General features: G+C 47.4%; 1 protein-coding gene across 1 annotated transcript in view; it reads left to right on the top strand.

Annotated features, from left to right (window-relative positions):
- Window positions 1–298: 298 nt before the first annotated feature.
- The window catches only part of LOC311173335 (multidrug and toxin extrusion protein 1-like), a gene marked incomplete at both ends in the record, with an annotated part of 35,669 nt that continues 17,988 nt past the window's right edge, over window positions 299–17,979 (top strand). Inside the window, 10 exons of the mRNA XM_084237217.1 lie at window positions 299–433; window positions 6,842–6,943; window positions 8,468–8,536; window positions 9,686–9,834; window positions 11,521–11,563; window positions 12,514–12,558; window positions 15,107–15,204; window positions 15,445–15,542; window positions 15,649–15,762; window positions 15,846–15,913. Coding sequence (XP_084093343.1) covers window positions 299–433; window positions 6,842–6,943; window positions 8,468–8,536; window positions 9,686–9,834; window positions 11,521–11,563; window positions 12,514–12,558; window positions 15,107–15,204; window positions 15,445–15,542; window positions 15,649–15,762; window positions 15,846–15,913 — 921 coding nt within the window. The remainder of the gene's footprint in view (window positions 434–6,841; window positions 6,944–8,467; window positions 8,537–9,685; window positions 9,835–11,520; window positions 11,564–12,513; window positions 12,559–15,106; window positions 15,205–15,444; window positions 15,543–15,648; window positions 15,763–15,845; window positions 15,914–17,979) is intronic.

Raw genomic sequence — 17,979 nt, 5'->3', positions numbered from 1 at the left:
AGCCCCTCTCAATCTGTCCCTCCCCACCCCGCACCCCGTCCCCTCTCCCTTCAAGCTTTCCGTTTGTTATCAGAGCTTTTCCAAACTTTGCCGTCCAAGGCCAGGAGTTCGCGAGCCTTTCCAAAAACCGTTAAGTAGAGGCGCGGAGGTGCAAGGGGCGCGTCCAAGGTCGCCTACTGGCAGGAGGCGCGCTCAGCCGGGCCCCAGGGCTTGGGGCGGGGACTGGAAAGGGCGGCAGGCCCTGCACCCTATCCGCCGGCCGCAACCTCCGCGCTCCGGGATCCGAGGCACCAGACACATGGAGGCTCGCGAGGAGCCCCAGCCGGAGCGCGCAGGCCGGGCGGCCACTGCCGAGCGCCGCGGGCCACGCTGCCTGTCCCTGTCCGACTTCCGAGAGGAGCTGCGGGAGCTCCTGGTCCTGGCGGGGCCCGCGGTGAGTAAAGTGGCCCAGTCACATTCTGCGGACTGGGGAACCTGGGATCCCTGTCGCCCATTATAACTGGGGAGTGGAGTGGAGCAGTTGGCTGGCGACGGGCAGACCCGCCCGCTGGCGCCCGGGGAGGGTGATCAGCGCCCGGAGCGGGGCCGGGGTGGGGGGGGGGGGAGTGCGGGTGGCTGCGCCCTAGTTCCCGGCCGCGCGTTGCAACCCCCCTCCCGCCCCTCCCGCCCCCCGGCTGCCCTGCCTGACCCGCCGGGCGCAGCTGGCCAGCGCCTAGGCTTTGGGCGTCTCTGCGGAGCGGGACCTGCTCGCCCAAAGGCGTGCAAGCCGGTGCCTTCCCTAGGCATGGATTTCAGCTCAAGTTTCCGGAACTTGGAAACACTTGGGCATTTGGTTTGTTTGAATAAAAGCTGTAGCCTGGGAGCTCAGGTATCTAAACAAGGTTTTTGAAGCGTGGAGGAAAGTGAATGGTGCCTGTCATGGATTTAGAGCTGTTAAGCAATTTCTGTGGAATTAAGTCTCATCAGCCTCTGTATGAGGAAACCAGGAGGATCCGGTCCTACACACCCACACACACCCTCCCAATTATTGTATATAGAAAAGAATTTTTAATGTGGTTCTATCTTGGATTAAGGCTTTAGGAACTATAAAAATATAACCCACTCAGGTTCTGCTTCCAGTGGGGTGATTTTAAGTCACCAGGTTAGGGCCCCCATTTCATTGGACAGGAAGAACCTGGCATGTTTTTAAGTGGAGAAGAAGCCTTTGGCCATGGGGGTGGACACTCTGCACCTGCAAAGGCTAAGCAGGCAAGTGTGATCTCCTGGCACGGTGACACCGATACTCAGGGGATCTTGTGATACCCACTGTGTGGTGTGCAGGTGGCAAGAATAATGGCAGGAATAAGTTCTGAGATGAAAGGTCACCTAGCAGGAAGAAGTTTTCAAAGATTTCTTGTAGAAAGGAAAGAACAAATGGTTTGGAAACTCAATACCTGGGGCCCATTTCCCTGCTTTGAATTCAGAAGGCAGGGTAGGAAACAGTTATGTGAACTCGAATGCTCACCGAACCTCTTCCAGCTTCTGCCTGTTATCCATAAAGAGGATAATAATCTATGCATTGGCCCAACATTTCCTTGCAAAGTTGCTGTAAGAAAGGTCTCCGAAAGTCATTTACTTCTCTAATAGTATAAAAAAATAGCACAAGGAGGTTTCTTGAACCCCAACTCCTCCTAGAGACAGGTCCTTTGTCTCTCTGCTGCAGTCACCTGTCCCCACGATGTAGGGGGGCCTTCTGGTGCGCAGGGATGAGCACACACCAGGCTCTCACACTTTCTGTTTGTGTGTACACATATGTGACTGTGTTTGTTGCAAATGTAACATAGATTCCCTGTAGAAAAAAAAATCCAAGGCAAACAAAAGGAAAAAACTCTGAAATCTCACCATTGAGAGATAATTTGGCAATTTTCCCTTCCAGTCATTTGTGAGTGTTCTGTGTGACAGTGTTCCCCAATGGGGACAGAGTATGCACCTGTTCAGTCTCATACATTGTAGATAGAGCCCCTCTTGGTCTCTCTATTCCCAACTCTTGTGAGTTGTCCATTTCCCATCTATCTTGCCCCTTCTTTCCCCTGCGCAGTGTGTACACTCTGCTCTCCGAGACTCCACTGGATTTAAGTAGAATGCCTGACCTCTCTATGTTTTTTCTCTCCCATTCACTATCTCCCTTCCAGGCATCTCATATTAACCCTGAGCTAGGAGAATCCAAAATAGGACTCTGGCTAAGGTGCTAGGATTCACCATTCTCCTATTGAGCTTCATTTAAATGACGCTTGTCAAGAGGGAATAATGCAGGACACAAAGGAAAGCGTTTGAAATGAACCATGCGCATTGGAAAAGATGCTATCGATACATTTTCCATCTACCCCACAGAAAGCTTTAGGAAAATGTGTATTTGTGGGGGAGTAAGGGTGGTGGTTGGAATTACCTAGCCTCAGGCATTTCAACCTTGCTCTCTCTTTGTCATTCGCATCTCCCAGTCAGGCTGAATTATCAGGGTCCTGGAAAAAAATTTCAAAAAGGGTTTGGTTACTCCCTAGGGGCATCAGCTGTCCACAGCATTGCCAAGGGTATGAAAGAGTGGAGGGAGCTTGCTTTCATCTATTGTGGAGGAAAGGAAAACCTGGAAGAGAGCTAGAGAACTTTCTAGTGCTCCAAGTCAGGAAGACCAGGGAGGACCCCGCCATGTGAAGGGCAAGGGAGGGACTGATTTACTGCTGTTGCATTTTCTCCTGTAGGCATTGGGGGAATAATTAGTAGGGAGTGTTTAGTGACACACGAGGCAGAAAACAATCTAGGCCACACTGACGAAGGCCTAAATGGAGAAGACTTCATCTGGGAGAGATTTCAAAGTGTGATGGATGTGAGGGGTGAGGAAATATTCAGTGACGGGAGTGAATAGCAACCTGAGATGGCCCAGAACCTTCCCGTTCACCTCCCCATCCTCACTTGAACCCAAGCACCTCTCAGCTGGATGCACAGCTTCCCCTCTCCACCAGCATGCTCCAAGCTGGGCCCCCCCAACCTCCAACTGGTTGCTCCCACTTCAGCTCATGGAGCCCAAAGTGTTCCCCCTGGAGTCACCCAACTCCTCTTCAAAAGTACATCAGAACTTGTTGCCCCCATTCTCTGTCTCTCTAAAGCCTTGTTTCACTTTCCCCCATTGCCCTCCACTACAGTCTTCTTTCAGTACTTCAGCCATGCCTCAAACCCCATACCCTCCTGCTGTGCTCTGTTCCCTGTGGCTAGAACATTCTCTCCGGATAGACAGGCCACCTTCACCTGCCAGTTCATCCTTCAGGTGTCAGCTGAACTTCATTTCCTCTAGGATCCTTCTCTGACTCCTGTGCTATGGTCTCCAAGGTCCTGTCTCCTTCGTAGGGCCCACCACATGTGTACATAGCTGTCTCCTTTGTAGGGCCCACCACATGTGTACAAGTTATTACGACTTGATCTCTTTTCCCTGCTACACTGTAGGTACTCATGGGATAGGAATGGAATGATGTTCCACTCACGCATACCCATAGCCTGAAGATATGGGCCCAAATGGACCATCTGAATACAAGGTGACATGAGTCCTAGTTACATCTCTGCCACTAATTAGCTATATGACTTTGGGCTGATCGTTCAACCTGACTTCTTGTTGCTCTCTCATGTGTCAAAGAAGAGGCTGTATCCAGTGACTCAGTGACCCTGCTGTCTCCTTCCAGTGCTAACATTTTGCTGCTAGGAGTCAACTTCCAGGCATCCATGACAGAGGATAAGAATGGGGCCTTCCAGAAGCATGCTGGTACAGCACACTGGGCAGGTTTAGACCTATTTCCCCTCTGGCTTCTGGCCCTGGAAGCTCCCTTCTGAGGCTGCCAGGAGGTAATAAAATGCCTGGTCTGAAAATGAGCAGGGTCTCTGAGACAAGAAGAAGGAACACAAGTGAGGTCTGGCCATTTCCATGTCCATTTGACCACATCAGACTATTGTTGTGACAGCATTGTTGAGACATCTGGGGGAACCAACCTTTGCCCAGAATTGGTTAATTCCCTGGGCACAGCCACATGCCCTGTGATGGGACAGTTTTGAAGGGCCTGGTCCTTGCCCACCATGTCTTGATTGGGTATTAGAAGGGGTTATGGGGCATATATTGAAGGTTCAAATGGACCTTGGGAATCAATCTCTTGAGATAGGGCTAGGGTGGGCAGAACAACCTCCCAGGTGATCGTTATGTGCACGAACCACAAGCTGTGGCCAAGAGCTTGTCTGAAAGGCTTGAAATAAGGATCTAAGAATAAGTTTGTTGTTAGCAAATATGAACTCTGGAGCCGAGATCCTCCTGGGGCTGCAGCTCAGGAGAGCCACTGCATTGGGCAATCCGAGCCCTGCGTAACTGCCATAACCCTAGCTGCAGCAGCGAAGAAATGGTTTTAGCTTGCAGGGATCGTTGAAAATGCATCTCACATTAGTTTAACTCAGCTAGACTAGTTTAACTAGATTAGTTTAAATCAGCTAGACTATCTGGCCTCTAAGCTAATAGATTTAGTGATTCCTAACCTTGAACTGGGCTCTGGCCCTAAGAAAATGCCTCCCCCCACCCACACAAAAAAGACATTCTGAGCAGTCCAATCTGTAATAGCAAAATCTGGGAAAAGGCCCAGAGATCTGACAATTAGAGGAGACTGAGTGTGTTTTCATGTGAAGCCATGAAAAACAGCTTATGGGGCGTGTGGGGAGACAGCACTGTTGAGAAGAAAGACAATGATCATGGAGAGGGAGAAAACGGTTGCAACGGTCTGAGTACAGAGAGGCTGAAAGGATGGTGACCTGAAAAGGTTCCAGAGTGATGCTAAGTTTGTAAAAAGAAAGAAACATGTGACCTTTAAAGTTATACAATTGGTAATGGAGGGCACAGCAGTTTCTATACCATAAAACTACAGAGAACGCCTGATGTGGCCTGTCCCCATGCAGGTGGCCATCACGCCGGCTTTAGGTTTACTGAATCCGGTTTTTCATATCGCCCTTTTTTATTTACACCTCTGCTCCCAGCTCTTGATTATCCTATGGCTTCTGTCCCATTTGGCCTTACTTTTGCCATGCATACTGAAAGTGACCCTTCTAGTAAGTAGCAAGAGGCCCCATTAGAGATTAGAGCCACATGTGATTCCTGTGGCAGTTAGAGCGCTGGGTCATGGTTTGGGAGCTGACACAGGAAAGGTGTGCCCCTACCTATTAGAAATAGGCCTTTCATATTTTGAAGACCTGAGCAGAGCTGAAAACTATCTATCTTCAGATGTGAAGTTGGGGAAGAAAAGGAGGTGGTCATCTGAACCATCATGGATAGGGACCTGATCAGGTCCTGACATAGTAATTTGGGGGTGACTGCAGTGCCTGCAGATGGGCTTGTATGGGCTGGTGGAAGTGAGGAGTAGAAGATGTGTCATCGGGGACTCAAGATGGAGCCCTGTGTGGGCACAGCACGGAGGAGTTTGTTTCTGTTACAGAACTGTGAGAGGCTGATGGTTGATTGGAAGAGCAGGAAGCATCTCCACACCCTGGGGCACTGGCTTCGAAAAGGGTACTTGGGACAGACCTGAGTGGCAGTGAATCCTCAGAACTTGTTCTCTCTCTTGGGAAGTAAGAATCAGATGAACCCTGCACTGGGACCACATAAGCATCCCATGGGAGAGGGACTTTCCCAAAAAGCACTGGATTTCCGAGGCAGGGAGAAAGAGGTGTTTTTAAATCAACCTAAAGAAATAAGGCCGTGTCCAAGTGCAGCTTAAGCCCTGTGGGGCGGCTTGTGGTGGTTCCTGGAATTGTGAGGAAGGATGGCTCCATGTGCCAGGAACAAGAGTTGCCCTCACATCAGAGATTGCACAGAATTAAGGATGCTTCACAATACAGTGACTTTCCGCCCTGAGGGTCAAGGTCGCATGGATTTTCCAGTTGGATGATCTCACTTTTGTCTTCGATGTTCCTGTCTATGGAAGGTCTTGCTGGCTGACACTCTTGTTATCAAAGGTTTTATTATCCCTAGTCCCTGCTAGGAATCAAAGGGGTCTCCCAGAAGGCAGCCTCTGAAAATTTCAGAGAAAACACACCTGTGATTTATGGCATGAGAATCTGAAATGAAAAATAAATTGAAAAAGACAAGAAATTCTCAAAAATATGATTCTAATTGTGGTTGCAAATGAACTTTTTAATATTTCAAGAAGTCCATCAAAACTATACAGAGCTACCCACATGGCGCAACAGAACTCTCCTGTCTCACCCGCTGCTCCCCTCAGCAGTGTATTTCAGTCAGTCTGCCTATTCTGCTCCCCACTCTCTCTCTGGTGAATCCTCTCACCCCCCACACTTCTAGACTGTACCCCAGTTCTTCTATGCATAAATAAATAAATCTTTTTAAAAAACTGTACATTTGGGCCTCCCAGGTGGTGCAGCGGGTTGAGCGCAGTGCTGTGAAGCTGTCCACAGCCTCTGCAGTGTGGGTTCGATTCCCAGCCGGCCAGGGAGATTCCCATATGGCATGGCAGATTTCTCCTGCCGTGTCCGTTGCTCCCCTCAGCAGTGCTTTCAGTCCATCTGCCTGTTCTGCTCCCCACTCTGTCTCTGGTGAATCCTCTCACCCTCCTGGGCCTCTGGCCTGTGCCCCAGCTCTTGTATAAATAAAAAATAAATCTTTAAAAAATAAAAACTGGAAAAACTGGCAGACGCTCATTAAAATCTGTGCTTCTTTCCTTCTGACTGGAGTTGATTTGGAGAGGCTGGGGAGCCCCTGGAAACTGTGCCTCTCTCTTTCCATGGTGATACTTGACACTCAGGTGCAACCTCTTTTTTCTGATTCTTCCAGTTCCTGGCTCAGTTGATGGTGTTCCTCATCAGCTTCATAAGCTCTGTGTTCTGTGGCCACCTGGGGAAGCTGGAGTTGGATGCTGTCACACTCGCCATTGCAGTACGTATGGGGCTTTCTCACACAGATTGATGAAAGCTGTGGGTATTAGTTTCCTCTTGTTATTGTTACAAATGACCACACTTTGGTGGTTTAAACAACACAAATTGATTACCTTACACTAATGGCAGTCAGAAGTGCAAAGTGGATTTCACTGGTTCATATCAAGGTGTTGGCAGAGCTGTAAATTTAAGATTCCTTTGCCATGTAGCCTCACATATTCTCAGGTTCTGGGGGCAAGGGATGAGGACATATTTAGAGGCCTATCATACTGTCTACCTGATGGGCTAATTTTCAATCCATGGACTTTGGACTCCCACTTTTGGTCCCATATCTGGAAGAAGGGATTGTGAAAGTGGGGGTTGCTGTCTGCCTCCTAAATTGCATCAGGAGGAACTGTGACTCCCCCATTACATGACTTGTCTGTTTCACTGACAGTCCTAATCCAGAAATGGAACTAGACCCTAGTGTCCAAATCTAAAAGTGGATGGAACCCTGAATCTTCACTGTATCCTTGATGCAAACTCCTCAAACCAAAGAGCTATATCATTAATTTATCAGGGATTAACTATCTATGCCAAGTTAGGTATTTCTATAGAAGTGGGTTCAATGGATTTTTGCAGGTTGTGTCCCTGGTCCCTGAAGCTTCCTCAGTTTTCCTTTGCTCCCAGTCTCCCTAAACATCCTTCAGTTTACCCACCTAATTCCCACAGGCATCTGTGTTTGCTCTCTCTGAACTGTTCAAGACTACCCTAAACTAGTTCCCAGCCACACAAGGTACAGATTATTTTATTTTCAGGGAGTAACAAAAATAACCTCAAGCTTCTTTTCGGTCTTTAATGTTTGCCAATTTGGAGGAAGACAGAAAAGCACTCAGCAAGCCTCCAGCAAATTCTCTCTGGCCAGGGAAAGGCAAGAGTGTTGGAGTTTTAAAGTTGGGCCTGGTTTAGGTTGTCTCCAGGGACCTCCAAGTGGACTCAGGTGACGTTAATGGTTTCAAGACAGTGAGAGCACCAGGTGACACGTTATACAACTCCTTGGTTTAGGGACCCTACCCTGGGTTTCCCAAAGCTCCGGGAACACCTGGGTGTTGTTGCTGATCTGGTCAGGACAAGTACACTTAGCCTTACTTCAGGACTTGCTTCTGTGCCCCCAGAGCCCTTCAGGATGTTGTGATAGACCATACTTGAGTTTGTGCATGTGGCTTTGCCCCAAAGTTCTATCGTACCACATTGCATTAATCCCTTAAAAAGGATTCACATTCCTCTGAAATTGGGGAACAAAATGCTTAGACTTGCAAAAGAAAAAGCCTGGATGAGAAACTCTGACTAAGATTTTCTTCCCTCTCTAAATCTGTGTGTCCTTTAAATGCACTTGGTCCACCTGCAGAGGACCCCAGGCAGTCAGCAAAGGTGATGTCATTGAGTTAGGATCCTCCTGACTGAAGATCCATAGGCTCTGAGCAGAGAATGTGCCTGCTTTTCCTCCTTTAACTCTGTGTGGCCTTCTTCTTGTGATTTTTTCCAGGTTATCAATGTCACTGGTATCTCTGTGGGATTTGGCTTATCTTCTGCTTGTGACACCCTCATCTCCCAGGTAAAAGGAAGCCCAGACCACTCTCACGGTGATCCTGGGCATGTTCTCTTGGATGTAGCTGGAAGAACCCCACTGCATCAAGGGAGAGTCGTGTGCAGAGGGAACAAATTCCCACCAGTAAACCCTGTAGCAGCATTTTGTCAGCCATCAATGCCAAGTTGTCCTTGCCTGCTTTCTTTGAAATGTGGCTGGGTGACTCTTAGGCTGGTGAACCAGTGTTTATCTGCACAGCTAGACAACTACATTACACTTTGATCACATGAGGGATATTATGTAAAAGTCCTTTTTATCACTTTCCATGTCATTGAGTTTAGCATTGATGGTATAGTGGTGAACATAGCTGCCTTCCAAGTCAAAATATGGACAAAATGGTTGTCAAACTTTCATGTGCATCTCAGTCTGAGGGCTTGTTAAAACACAGGCTGGGGGTCCTCCCCTGGTGGTGCAGCAGTTGAGTGCTGGGCTGCGAAGCTGCCCACAGCCTCTGCAGCGCCAGTTCGATCCCCAGCTGCCAGGTGAGGGTCCCACATGGCACGCAGACCTCTTCTGCCGCCCGCTGCTCCACTCAGCAGTGTATTTCGTCAGTCTGCCTGCTCTGCTCTCTGCTCTGGCTCTGGTGAATTCTCTCACCCTCCCACACCTCTGACTGTACCCAGTGCTTGTATAAATAAATAAATAAATCTTTAAAAACAAAAAAACAAACAAACAAAAAAAAAAAACACAGGCTGGTGGCCCCATCCAGGGATCTGATGGTAAATATTTAAAGACAAGGCCCCATGGGTAGGAATGGGGGGAAATGCTTTGCCACGAAGGATTTGCCAATTCCAGTGGTATCAGCAACTCACTCTGTGGCTAATTTCAAGCTGCAATAGAGATATCACTGAATGTGGACCTGGGAAAAGATGTGCACAGTTTGACTTTTGCAAGTCAATAGGAGCTGACTCCAGTGTCCCTCTGGCCTTGCCCCCCGAATTTCTGCATGGGGCCTAAGAATTTGCATTTTTAGTTTCCAGGTGATGCAACCCAGGTTGATGTACATTAGCCTCACATGGGGGACTATCTCTTTATGACACATGATTGGAGGTCTGGGTGGGGAATAGCAGGGTGCCACACAGTGCTAATGGGTTCATCTTGGCTATGTGCACCTAGACATTCGGGAGCCGGAACCTGAAGCATGTGGGGGTCATCCTGCAAAAGGGTGTGCTCGTGCTGCTTCTGTGCTGCTTTCCCTGCTGGGCGCTTTTCCTCAACACCCAGCAGATCCTGTTGCTCTTCAAGCAGGACCCGGATGTGTCCAGGTAAGACAGGACATGCCAGGGCAGGACTGGAGTCCATCCCAACAGAAGGTAGTCTCAAGTGCAGTTTCCAGGAGTTACAAATGCCAGGGACAAGACCACACACTAAGAAAGGGGATCTTGTCTCACATGACTATCAGGACTTAATGTTAGACCTCTCCCTGTCTGGGTGACTTCTAGGGTAAACAGTTTTGAGTGAAATTGGGTTTGCAATTGCTCTTCATTTTGGATGGTAGTCTGTGGTGTTTGTTCATGGTTTTGTGATTCTTGACCATGGTTAATGTTGTGCCCAACGTCGACCAGTGCAGCCCCTAAGGACACACAGACAGCCGATGCAAGAACACAAAGGAGTTTATTACGGGCTTGAGTCTGGCCTCACGACACCCACTGATGCAATGGCAGATGTCGAGAGCCCTGAATAAAGGGAACAGGGATCTTATATAGGGTTACAAGCAGATTTCTAAAAATTAAATCATGTTGGCAAACATTCATTGGTGACACAGGTGCATTTCCTAACAACGGTGGGTACACAGTTTCAGTTTTTGAGCTGATTAGTCACATCGAGATGCAGCTCTATTTTATGGTTAGTTTGACCCCATTAGTGGCCCAAATTGCTCGGCTCCATTTTATGGCTAGTTAGACCCCATTGCTCGGCTCTGCTGTGGCTGGCCATCCAAGATAAGACCAGAGTGGGGTGGGGGTTGAAACCTTCTCTGGAATGCAGGCTATTTAGTCTTGAGTAACCAAAACTTGAAATACTAAAATGGTGGTTATACACAAGATGGAGGAACAGTGGCTCAGTCTCACAGTTAATATTTATTTATTTTCATTTTTTTTAGAGATTTATTTATTTATGCACACGAGAACTGGGGAACAGGCCAGAGGTGCAGAGGGGAGGGCGGGTGAGAGGATTCACAAGAGACAGAGTGGGGAACAGAACAGGCAGACCGACCAAAACACACTGCTGAGGGGATCAGCGGGTGAGACAGGAGAGGTCTGTTGTGCCATGTGGGTAGCTCCCTGGCAGGCTGGGATCAAATTCGTGTTGCAGAGGCTGTGGATAGCTTCACAGTGCTGCGCTTAACCCTTTGTACCACAAGGGAAACCCTGGTTAATATTTAAATCCCTCTGGTGCCTTGAAAATTCACTCATGCCTGGGTCCTCTCCCCCCACAGTGTACTGTTTTGATTGGTCTGGGCTGCGGCCTGGTGTCAGTATCTGCCAAAATTCCCCAGAGGAGTCTAATGTGCCATCAACTTTGAGGCCTATGGTTTTAGTTGACAAAGATCTTTAAAAGTTCCTGCCTTAGACCAGTGGCTCTGAACCCAGGGGACATCTGGCAATATTGATAGACAATTCTGTTTATCAGAACTGATATTGGGGGGTTGCTAGTGGTAAAAATCAGGGATGCTGCAAAACATCCTATGATGCACAGGACAGCTGCCCATCACAGAGAACTCCAACTACATTGCTGAGGTTGACAAACCCTGTCTTAGACCCAAAGACTTGGAACCAAGAGGGTTATAGAATGATAAGCTCTATGTGTAAAGTATCATATTCGCTCCAGTCATCCAAGCCCATTGATTTAAGAACTCCAAGAATGCAAAAGGCAGTTTCAGTTTGGTTTTTTTGTTACCTTGTCCCTGAAATGGAGATGTCTATCATCCTTTTTTCTCTTTCTTTATGTAGGCTTACCCAGACCTATGTCATGATCTTCATTCCTGCTCTTCCTGTAAGTGTTCTTGGGTTAAGAGGTCCCCTTCTTGAAATCCATGGGTACAAGTAGCCGAGGTGCTCATGAGCTTGATGAATTGACCACGTCTTGTATGATTCCCACATATGGTGTTGACCTTTCTTTTAAGAAAGAAAGGCATTAATTAGGCCCATAAAAGACACAAACTTTTGCTCCTTGAGAAATACCAAGGTTGAGGCCATCCCAATGGGTCACTGCCCTGAACAGCACCTGAGGTGCCTCAGGGATCTTTTTGGAACTGAACACAGACCTTTATTGTATTGGGATAGTCTTCTCCATCAGGACCCCTGAAGGCCTCACACTGAAGCTTGAGACTTTTTTTTTCTGCTTGTTGTATGTGATCATGCAGAATCCTAAGTGTGTGTACATGTCGACACAGTCATGTGTGGTCAATAAAACCTCAGAGTGAAAATATTCAGTGAGCCAGTCATGCTGACTAGCGTGCTAGAGCTGCCATAGCAAAGTACCACAGGCTGGGTGACTTAACAATAAGAAGTTGTTGGCAAATTCAAGAGGAAGTGTTCATGGGTTGATTTTCCCTGAGGCCTGGCCCTTGGCTTGTAATTTAAGCTGAAGCCTTTTAAGTTGAATATTCTTTAAATATTCCACCAAATGGGAGGACTATAGTTTACAAAGTAGGTGCTTCTCCTAGACCTTGCCCTGGGGCTACCAACCCCCACCCCCACAAGTGTCCTAACAAAGCAGCAAGGAAACCCCAGGTTTGCTTGGATATGTTCATCTAAAAGAAATGTGTGGAGCACCTCAAACTTAGATACCTTGGCTTCCACCCTTCCCCCACCCGCTCCTGAGATAGAGTACCTTTTGGCTCTGTGTGGGAATAGAAGGCAGCCAAGACATGACTCCCAGCTCACTGCTGGATGGATGGCAAGGCCAAAATATTAACTTTCATTTCTCTTGTTCTTTTCTAGGCAACCTTTCTTTATACATTACAAGTTAAATATTTGCTCAACCAGGTAATGCAGACTATCCTTTTTTGTGGGCGGTTGGGGGGGGATGCAACAGGAGTTTATACCTTCCTGGGATTGTGGGGCCTTGAGAATACTCAAGGATAAGGGAGACCAGGGTGGAGCGGCGGGCCTGCAGGGAGCCACTGAAATACATCTTCCCGTCAACGCACACAGGGCTTTGGCAGTGGGAGCTTTGTTAAGTGATATCAAGGAAAGGATGCATTTATTTTGGCTCTGGAAAATTTGTATCAGCTCTCCACTTGGAAATATTGTCGTTGGCAATAAGGATAGGATTGGAGCTGTAGTGTTCTTTGGCTCAATATGACAACCCCACTCCCTGAGTGAGTGGGGAGAAAGGATGCATACCTGTCTGCTCCCTGGCGTGTACCCGGGAAACAGCCTCTGACTGAAAGGCGCCACTTTCCTCAGTGAGGATATGAAAGCTCAAATTGTAATGAGGCCTGGCGTGAGTCAGAGCTCTTCATGTGTGGCTAACAATGATGGCCAGAGGCCAGTTGCCCTTGGCTTTGTAGATAGGGATTTATGATGCCAGCATGTATGGGGTCCTCGACCTCCTTCTAGAGAAATCCAGATAAATGAGAGCACCGGGCATGTCTGGCTCATGGCCACACAGGCTGGCTTTCCAGGGCATAAGAAAGAGTAGAAGGGAGGAGAGAAAGACGTTTTCCATCTATTTAATGTTCTTAAAATTAGGTTATTATCCTATTGGGTTTGAAGGTAGTAAAAAGGTACAAACTTCCAGTTATATGATAAGATAAATAAGTGCAAAGGATGTGTTATAGAGCAGCCCCGATATTGAATGGATTGCCTGGCTGTGGGTCCTCACCCGCACGCTTACAAGGGACTTATTAATACTCCACTACAGGCACACACAAAAGGTTAATAAAAGGTTTATTTACAAGGGAAAAAGAAATAAGGAAAATGTACAACTCAGGGAGAAAATAGGGAAATAAAGTCTTTAATGCGTCCTACCCGATCTGCGGACCTGTAAACCCAAAGGCACTCTCAGAGCTGGCCAGACGCTGCAAGCTGGCGGGGAGCCAAAATGGGGGAACCTCTCCAAAGCCCACGTGTCTGACTTTATACCAACCTGGCTGCTTAACCCCACCATCAGGTCCCAGCCACCTTCCCTTTGGTGGTGATGGGATTTGGAGTTCCCTGTGTCTTTGGCTTTGGCCTGGGGTGGGGGTGGAGTCCACAAAGCCTGTATGGAATTAGCTTTAGGACATCCTTTTCCCCCTAACAGATGTAATATTTACCATGGTGGTTAAGAAAACCCTGCTATGTGGTGTATTGGAAAGTAGATCCTAAGAAGTCTCACCACAAAGAGAAAATTTTTTCCCTTTTTTTCCCCTTGCTTCCTTTTTTATTGCATTTATAAGAGATGATGGATGTTAATTAAACTTATCGTGCTAGTCATTTCACAAGTTATGGGAGGTAAACCATTATGCTGTCTGCCTTGAACTTACACAGTGATGTCTATCAAGTAATCTCAATAAAATGGAGGGGGGAAAGATATTACCTTATTAACAAAAAAAAAAGTCAACTCTTTATTAGTATCAGAATCATATGCTTGACATGCCTGTACAGAGACAGAAATTGCACGTCTTGGCTCTGGACTGCGCCCTGGAAGCCTCCAGCCTCATGTGAAGCCACGCAGAAGTCTTAGCACACTGCAGGGCTTTCTCCCTGACCCTCAGTTTCCCAACAGATGTGGGGGCTCCTCACCACAGGTCTGACTTGATCTGCTGAGAAGAGTGGATGTGAAAGCCTCTCTGATGCCCTGAGGCAGAAGGAACAGGAGCCCTAGGCTTAAGGCTCCCCAGGGTTAGGGAGGTATCCCTTGGGTTATGGGGGATGCCCTGGGCTCCCAAGGCTGGGAAGGAGGGGAAGGGCAGAGGGAGCCCATTCAGGAGCAAGACTGCAGAGTCTGGGTTGGCTGCAACGTGGACTGTCACGGGCAGGCTGGTCCCGGTGGACTGTCACGGGCAGGCTGGTCCCGGGTAAGCATGAGCAGGCCTTGCATTCTTTGCTGTGGCTTTTAGTTTGGGGGAAATGAATGAGTTGCCAGGGAAAGAGATGAGTGTAATGGATGTAGTCCCAAGAGAAGCTGATGAAGGTCTAGGACAAAGAAAGGATTGTCCTTTGAGGACAATGGGAAACAAAGGTGGGTGGATTCTGTAGGTTGGAAGGACTGGTTGGCTGTAGAGACCACAGGAGAGGAAGGAATTCCTTTAAACCAGGTCTCCATCTTGGATGCCCAGGCCATTCGTAAGTGTAGGACAGCAGGGAAGCAGCTGGGTTTTGGAGAAATACTACTGGAGAGGGAAGAAGAGAGGAAGAGAAGCAAATGAAACCCGGTGAATGCTTGGACTTTTGGGTGAAGGGGGGAGAGGAGTTGATTGCACGGTTCTCTGCTTACCTTACTCTGAGTGGAGCTGTCTCTTTCTTTTCAGTTTCTATTTATATGCTGATGACGCCCATCACATTTATGGATCTCGAGGATCTGAAGTGTGGTCTGTCCTTGTTTCAGGGAATCATACTGCCCCAGATCATCACTGGAGTTGCAGCCAACCTTGTCAACGCTCTCACCAACTATGTGTTTCTCCATCAACTGCATCTCGGGGTGATGTGAGTCCAACCTAATAGTGGGAATGACTCCATGTGGCTTTTCCTGGGGGGAGGAAAGTGGGATCTTTCCCTGATCATTGTGTCTATGCGTGGTCTCCCTCTTGGGCCACTGTGGGATACACTGTCGGGATGGAGTGTGATGCTGCTCCGGGAAGAAGATGACCTCGGGATGTGACACCAAGTGAGGTGGGGAGAGCATGGAAGATTGGCTTCTCCCCTCACCCTGACTGTTCTTCCCAGGGGCTCAGCACTGGCAAATACCATTTCTCAGTTCGTCCTGGCCCTGCTCCTCTTTCTCTTCATCCTCTGGAGAAAACTGCATGTAGCAACCTGGGGAGGTAAAGGCTGCCTTTTGTCTTCCAACTTGGATGCGGGTTTCGTTTCCGACTGAGTTCCTGCCTGATGGCTGGATGTGTTGCAAACGTGTCTGTGTCCTGCCTGCAGGGTGGTCCTTCGAGTGTCTGCAGGACTGGGCCTCCTTTCTCCGCCTCGCCATCCCCAGCATGCTCATGCTGTGCATTGAGTGGTGGGCCTATGAGATCGGGAGTTTCCTGAGCGGTCAGTGTGGGGAGAGATGGCAATGGCTGCTGGAAATGCAGGGTCCTGTCTAGAGCACAGAGTCAGCTTTCTCTCTCCACCAGGTATCCTTGGCATGGTGGAGCTGGGAGCCCAGTCTGTGGTGTACGAACTGGCTGTCATTGTCTACATGGTGAGCGTCTGATAGCCAGCCGTGTGGGGGGTCCTTGTCGGTATGGTGGGGTCTTCCCTGGGAGCTGTAGGTAGGTGGGGAGAAAAACACCAAATAACTTGATTACTTCTGGTTCTCCATGTCCTAACACAATTCACATCAGAAAGACTTGCCAAACATGAAGAATCTTTTCCAGTTGTTACAACACAGATGCTTTGGGGACACGTTGATGGTCCTGAGTGCATAACACTAAGGGCCAAACTCTTTACATCAACTTAGCCCCACCCTAACCTGGTTCTGGTGTCTCTTAACATTCCATATGACCAATCCTAGGTCAGGCCCAAAAGAATCAAAAGCGATATTGAGCAAATATTTGAGCATATATTTGCACAGTCATGTTCATTGCAGCATTACTTGTGATCCCACAAAAGCAGAAGCAGCCCAAGTATCCATCAATGAATATGGCTTAACCATACAATGGAATATTATTTAGCCTTGAAAATGAAGGACATTTTGTTACACAAGAACCCTTGTTAGAGGCCTTCCTTTGACTTAGTTTTACTGAAACCATAACGTGAAACTTATTTCTGGTGTTTCAGTATTATTAACAGCACCTCACTGAACATCTTAGGACAATTATCTTTGCAGATGTGTCTGATTATTTCTTTAATATAATTCCTAAAAGTAAAACTTATTTGGAATTTTGTCTTCTGCATATATTTCCATATACCTTCCAACAGGCTTCGGGAATTTACATTTATGCTTCTTCTAATCAAAAGAAGAATTTATACCCTTTACTCATATTCACCAGTTGTTTACATTTCACCCCATTTGCTCACTCATTTTATCTATTGCCTTATCTATCTATCTGTCTATTATCTATCCACTCATCCATTATCCCCACAATTGGTGTTCATATATCACCGATTGTTCTGACAATGCCTTTTGTCACTACTTTTCTCCTGGAATAAAGGTGTCATGCCAATACTAAAAACTCCGGGTCTTCATCCTTTCTTTGTCCTTCTGGACCTTACCATTTTTGTGTAATGTAGACTACTATATACAGAAATTTCCCTTAATTAGTTGTAACTGATACTTCCTCATGAATAGATTCTGACCCTGCATTTTTGGCGGGAATGCTATAGGAATGGAGCTGTGTTCTTCTCATGCACTGTGTCAGCAGATATGATGTGGATTTGTCCCATCGTTGCTGATAGGAACTGATAGCTTGGTTAAGGCATTGTCTGTCAGGTTTCTCCACCATCAAGTCACTTTATTTCCCTTTGTAATTAATAAATAGTGTGTTGCTCCCACTAGTGAGTTTCTAGGAAGGAATTCAGTCTTTTGTTTCTTTCATATGCCTCTGTTTGTGTGCCAGATTTTCTTTAGCCCTGTTCTCAGTCATCCTGATCATAAGGCAAGAGCCACATTTAAACAAGTGATAATTCTCCTTTCTTTTTTAATACCAATTTCTGAGGTGGCAAATTTATACATAACAGTAATAGCTAATCTTAATCAAACAGTTGCTATAGATGAGACACTATTCTAAACAATTAGCATGTGAACTCATTAAATTCCCACAGTAACTCTGCAAAGTAGGTCTTATAACAGTTGAGGTGGAGAGAGGGTGAGTAACCTGCTCAGGTCATACAGCTGACAGGTGGCAAAGCCAGGATTTGAACCTAGGCAGTCTGACTTCAGAATGCCCATTCCTAACCACAATTCCTCTGCTTCCCTGTACCACCCTGCCTGTCACATAAAGGGTAGCATGGCTATCAGCTTGGTATGAGTCTTTCTCTTATAAGCCTATTCTCCCATACATAGCAGGGAAAGTGACTGTCCAGGGCTTCAGAGGACTTCACAAAAGTCCAGTGTGTGACAGGCCCACAGCCTGGGGTTCCAGGTTCTACACTGGGGGCTCCCAACTAGACAAAGTAGATATTGCAAATTCACCTTTCCAAACTTTTAGGACCACGTTTTCGCAATGAGATGGGAAGTATAATCTACCAGGTCCCTCCTGCCTGAGGAAGATAGTGATTAGCCTCAGAACTGGACCCCCAGGCAGGGCTGCTTCTCTGACCCCTGCT

Source organism: Talpa europaea (genome assembly GCF_964194135.1).
Source record: "Talpa europaea genome assembly, chromosome: 7".
Classification (NCBI taxonomy): Eukaryota; Metazoa; Chordata; class Mammalia; order Eulipotyphla; family Talpidae; genus Talpa; species Talpa europaea.
This window is presented reverse-complemented; position numbering and strand designations above follow the sequence as displayed.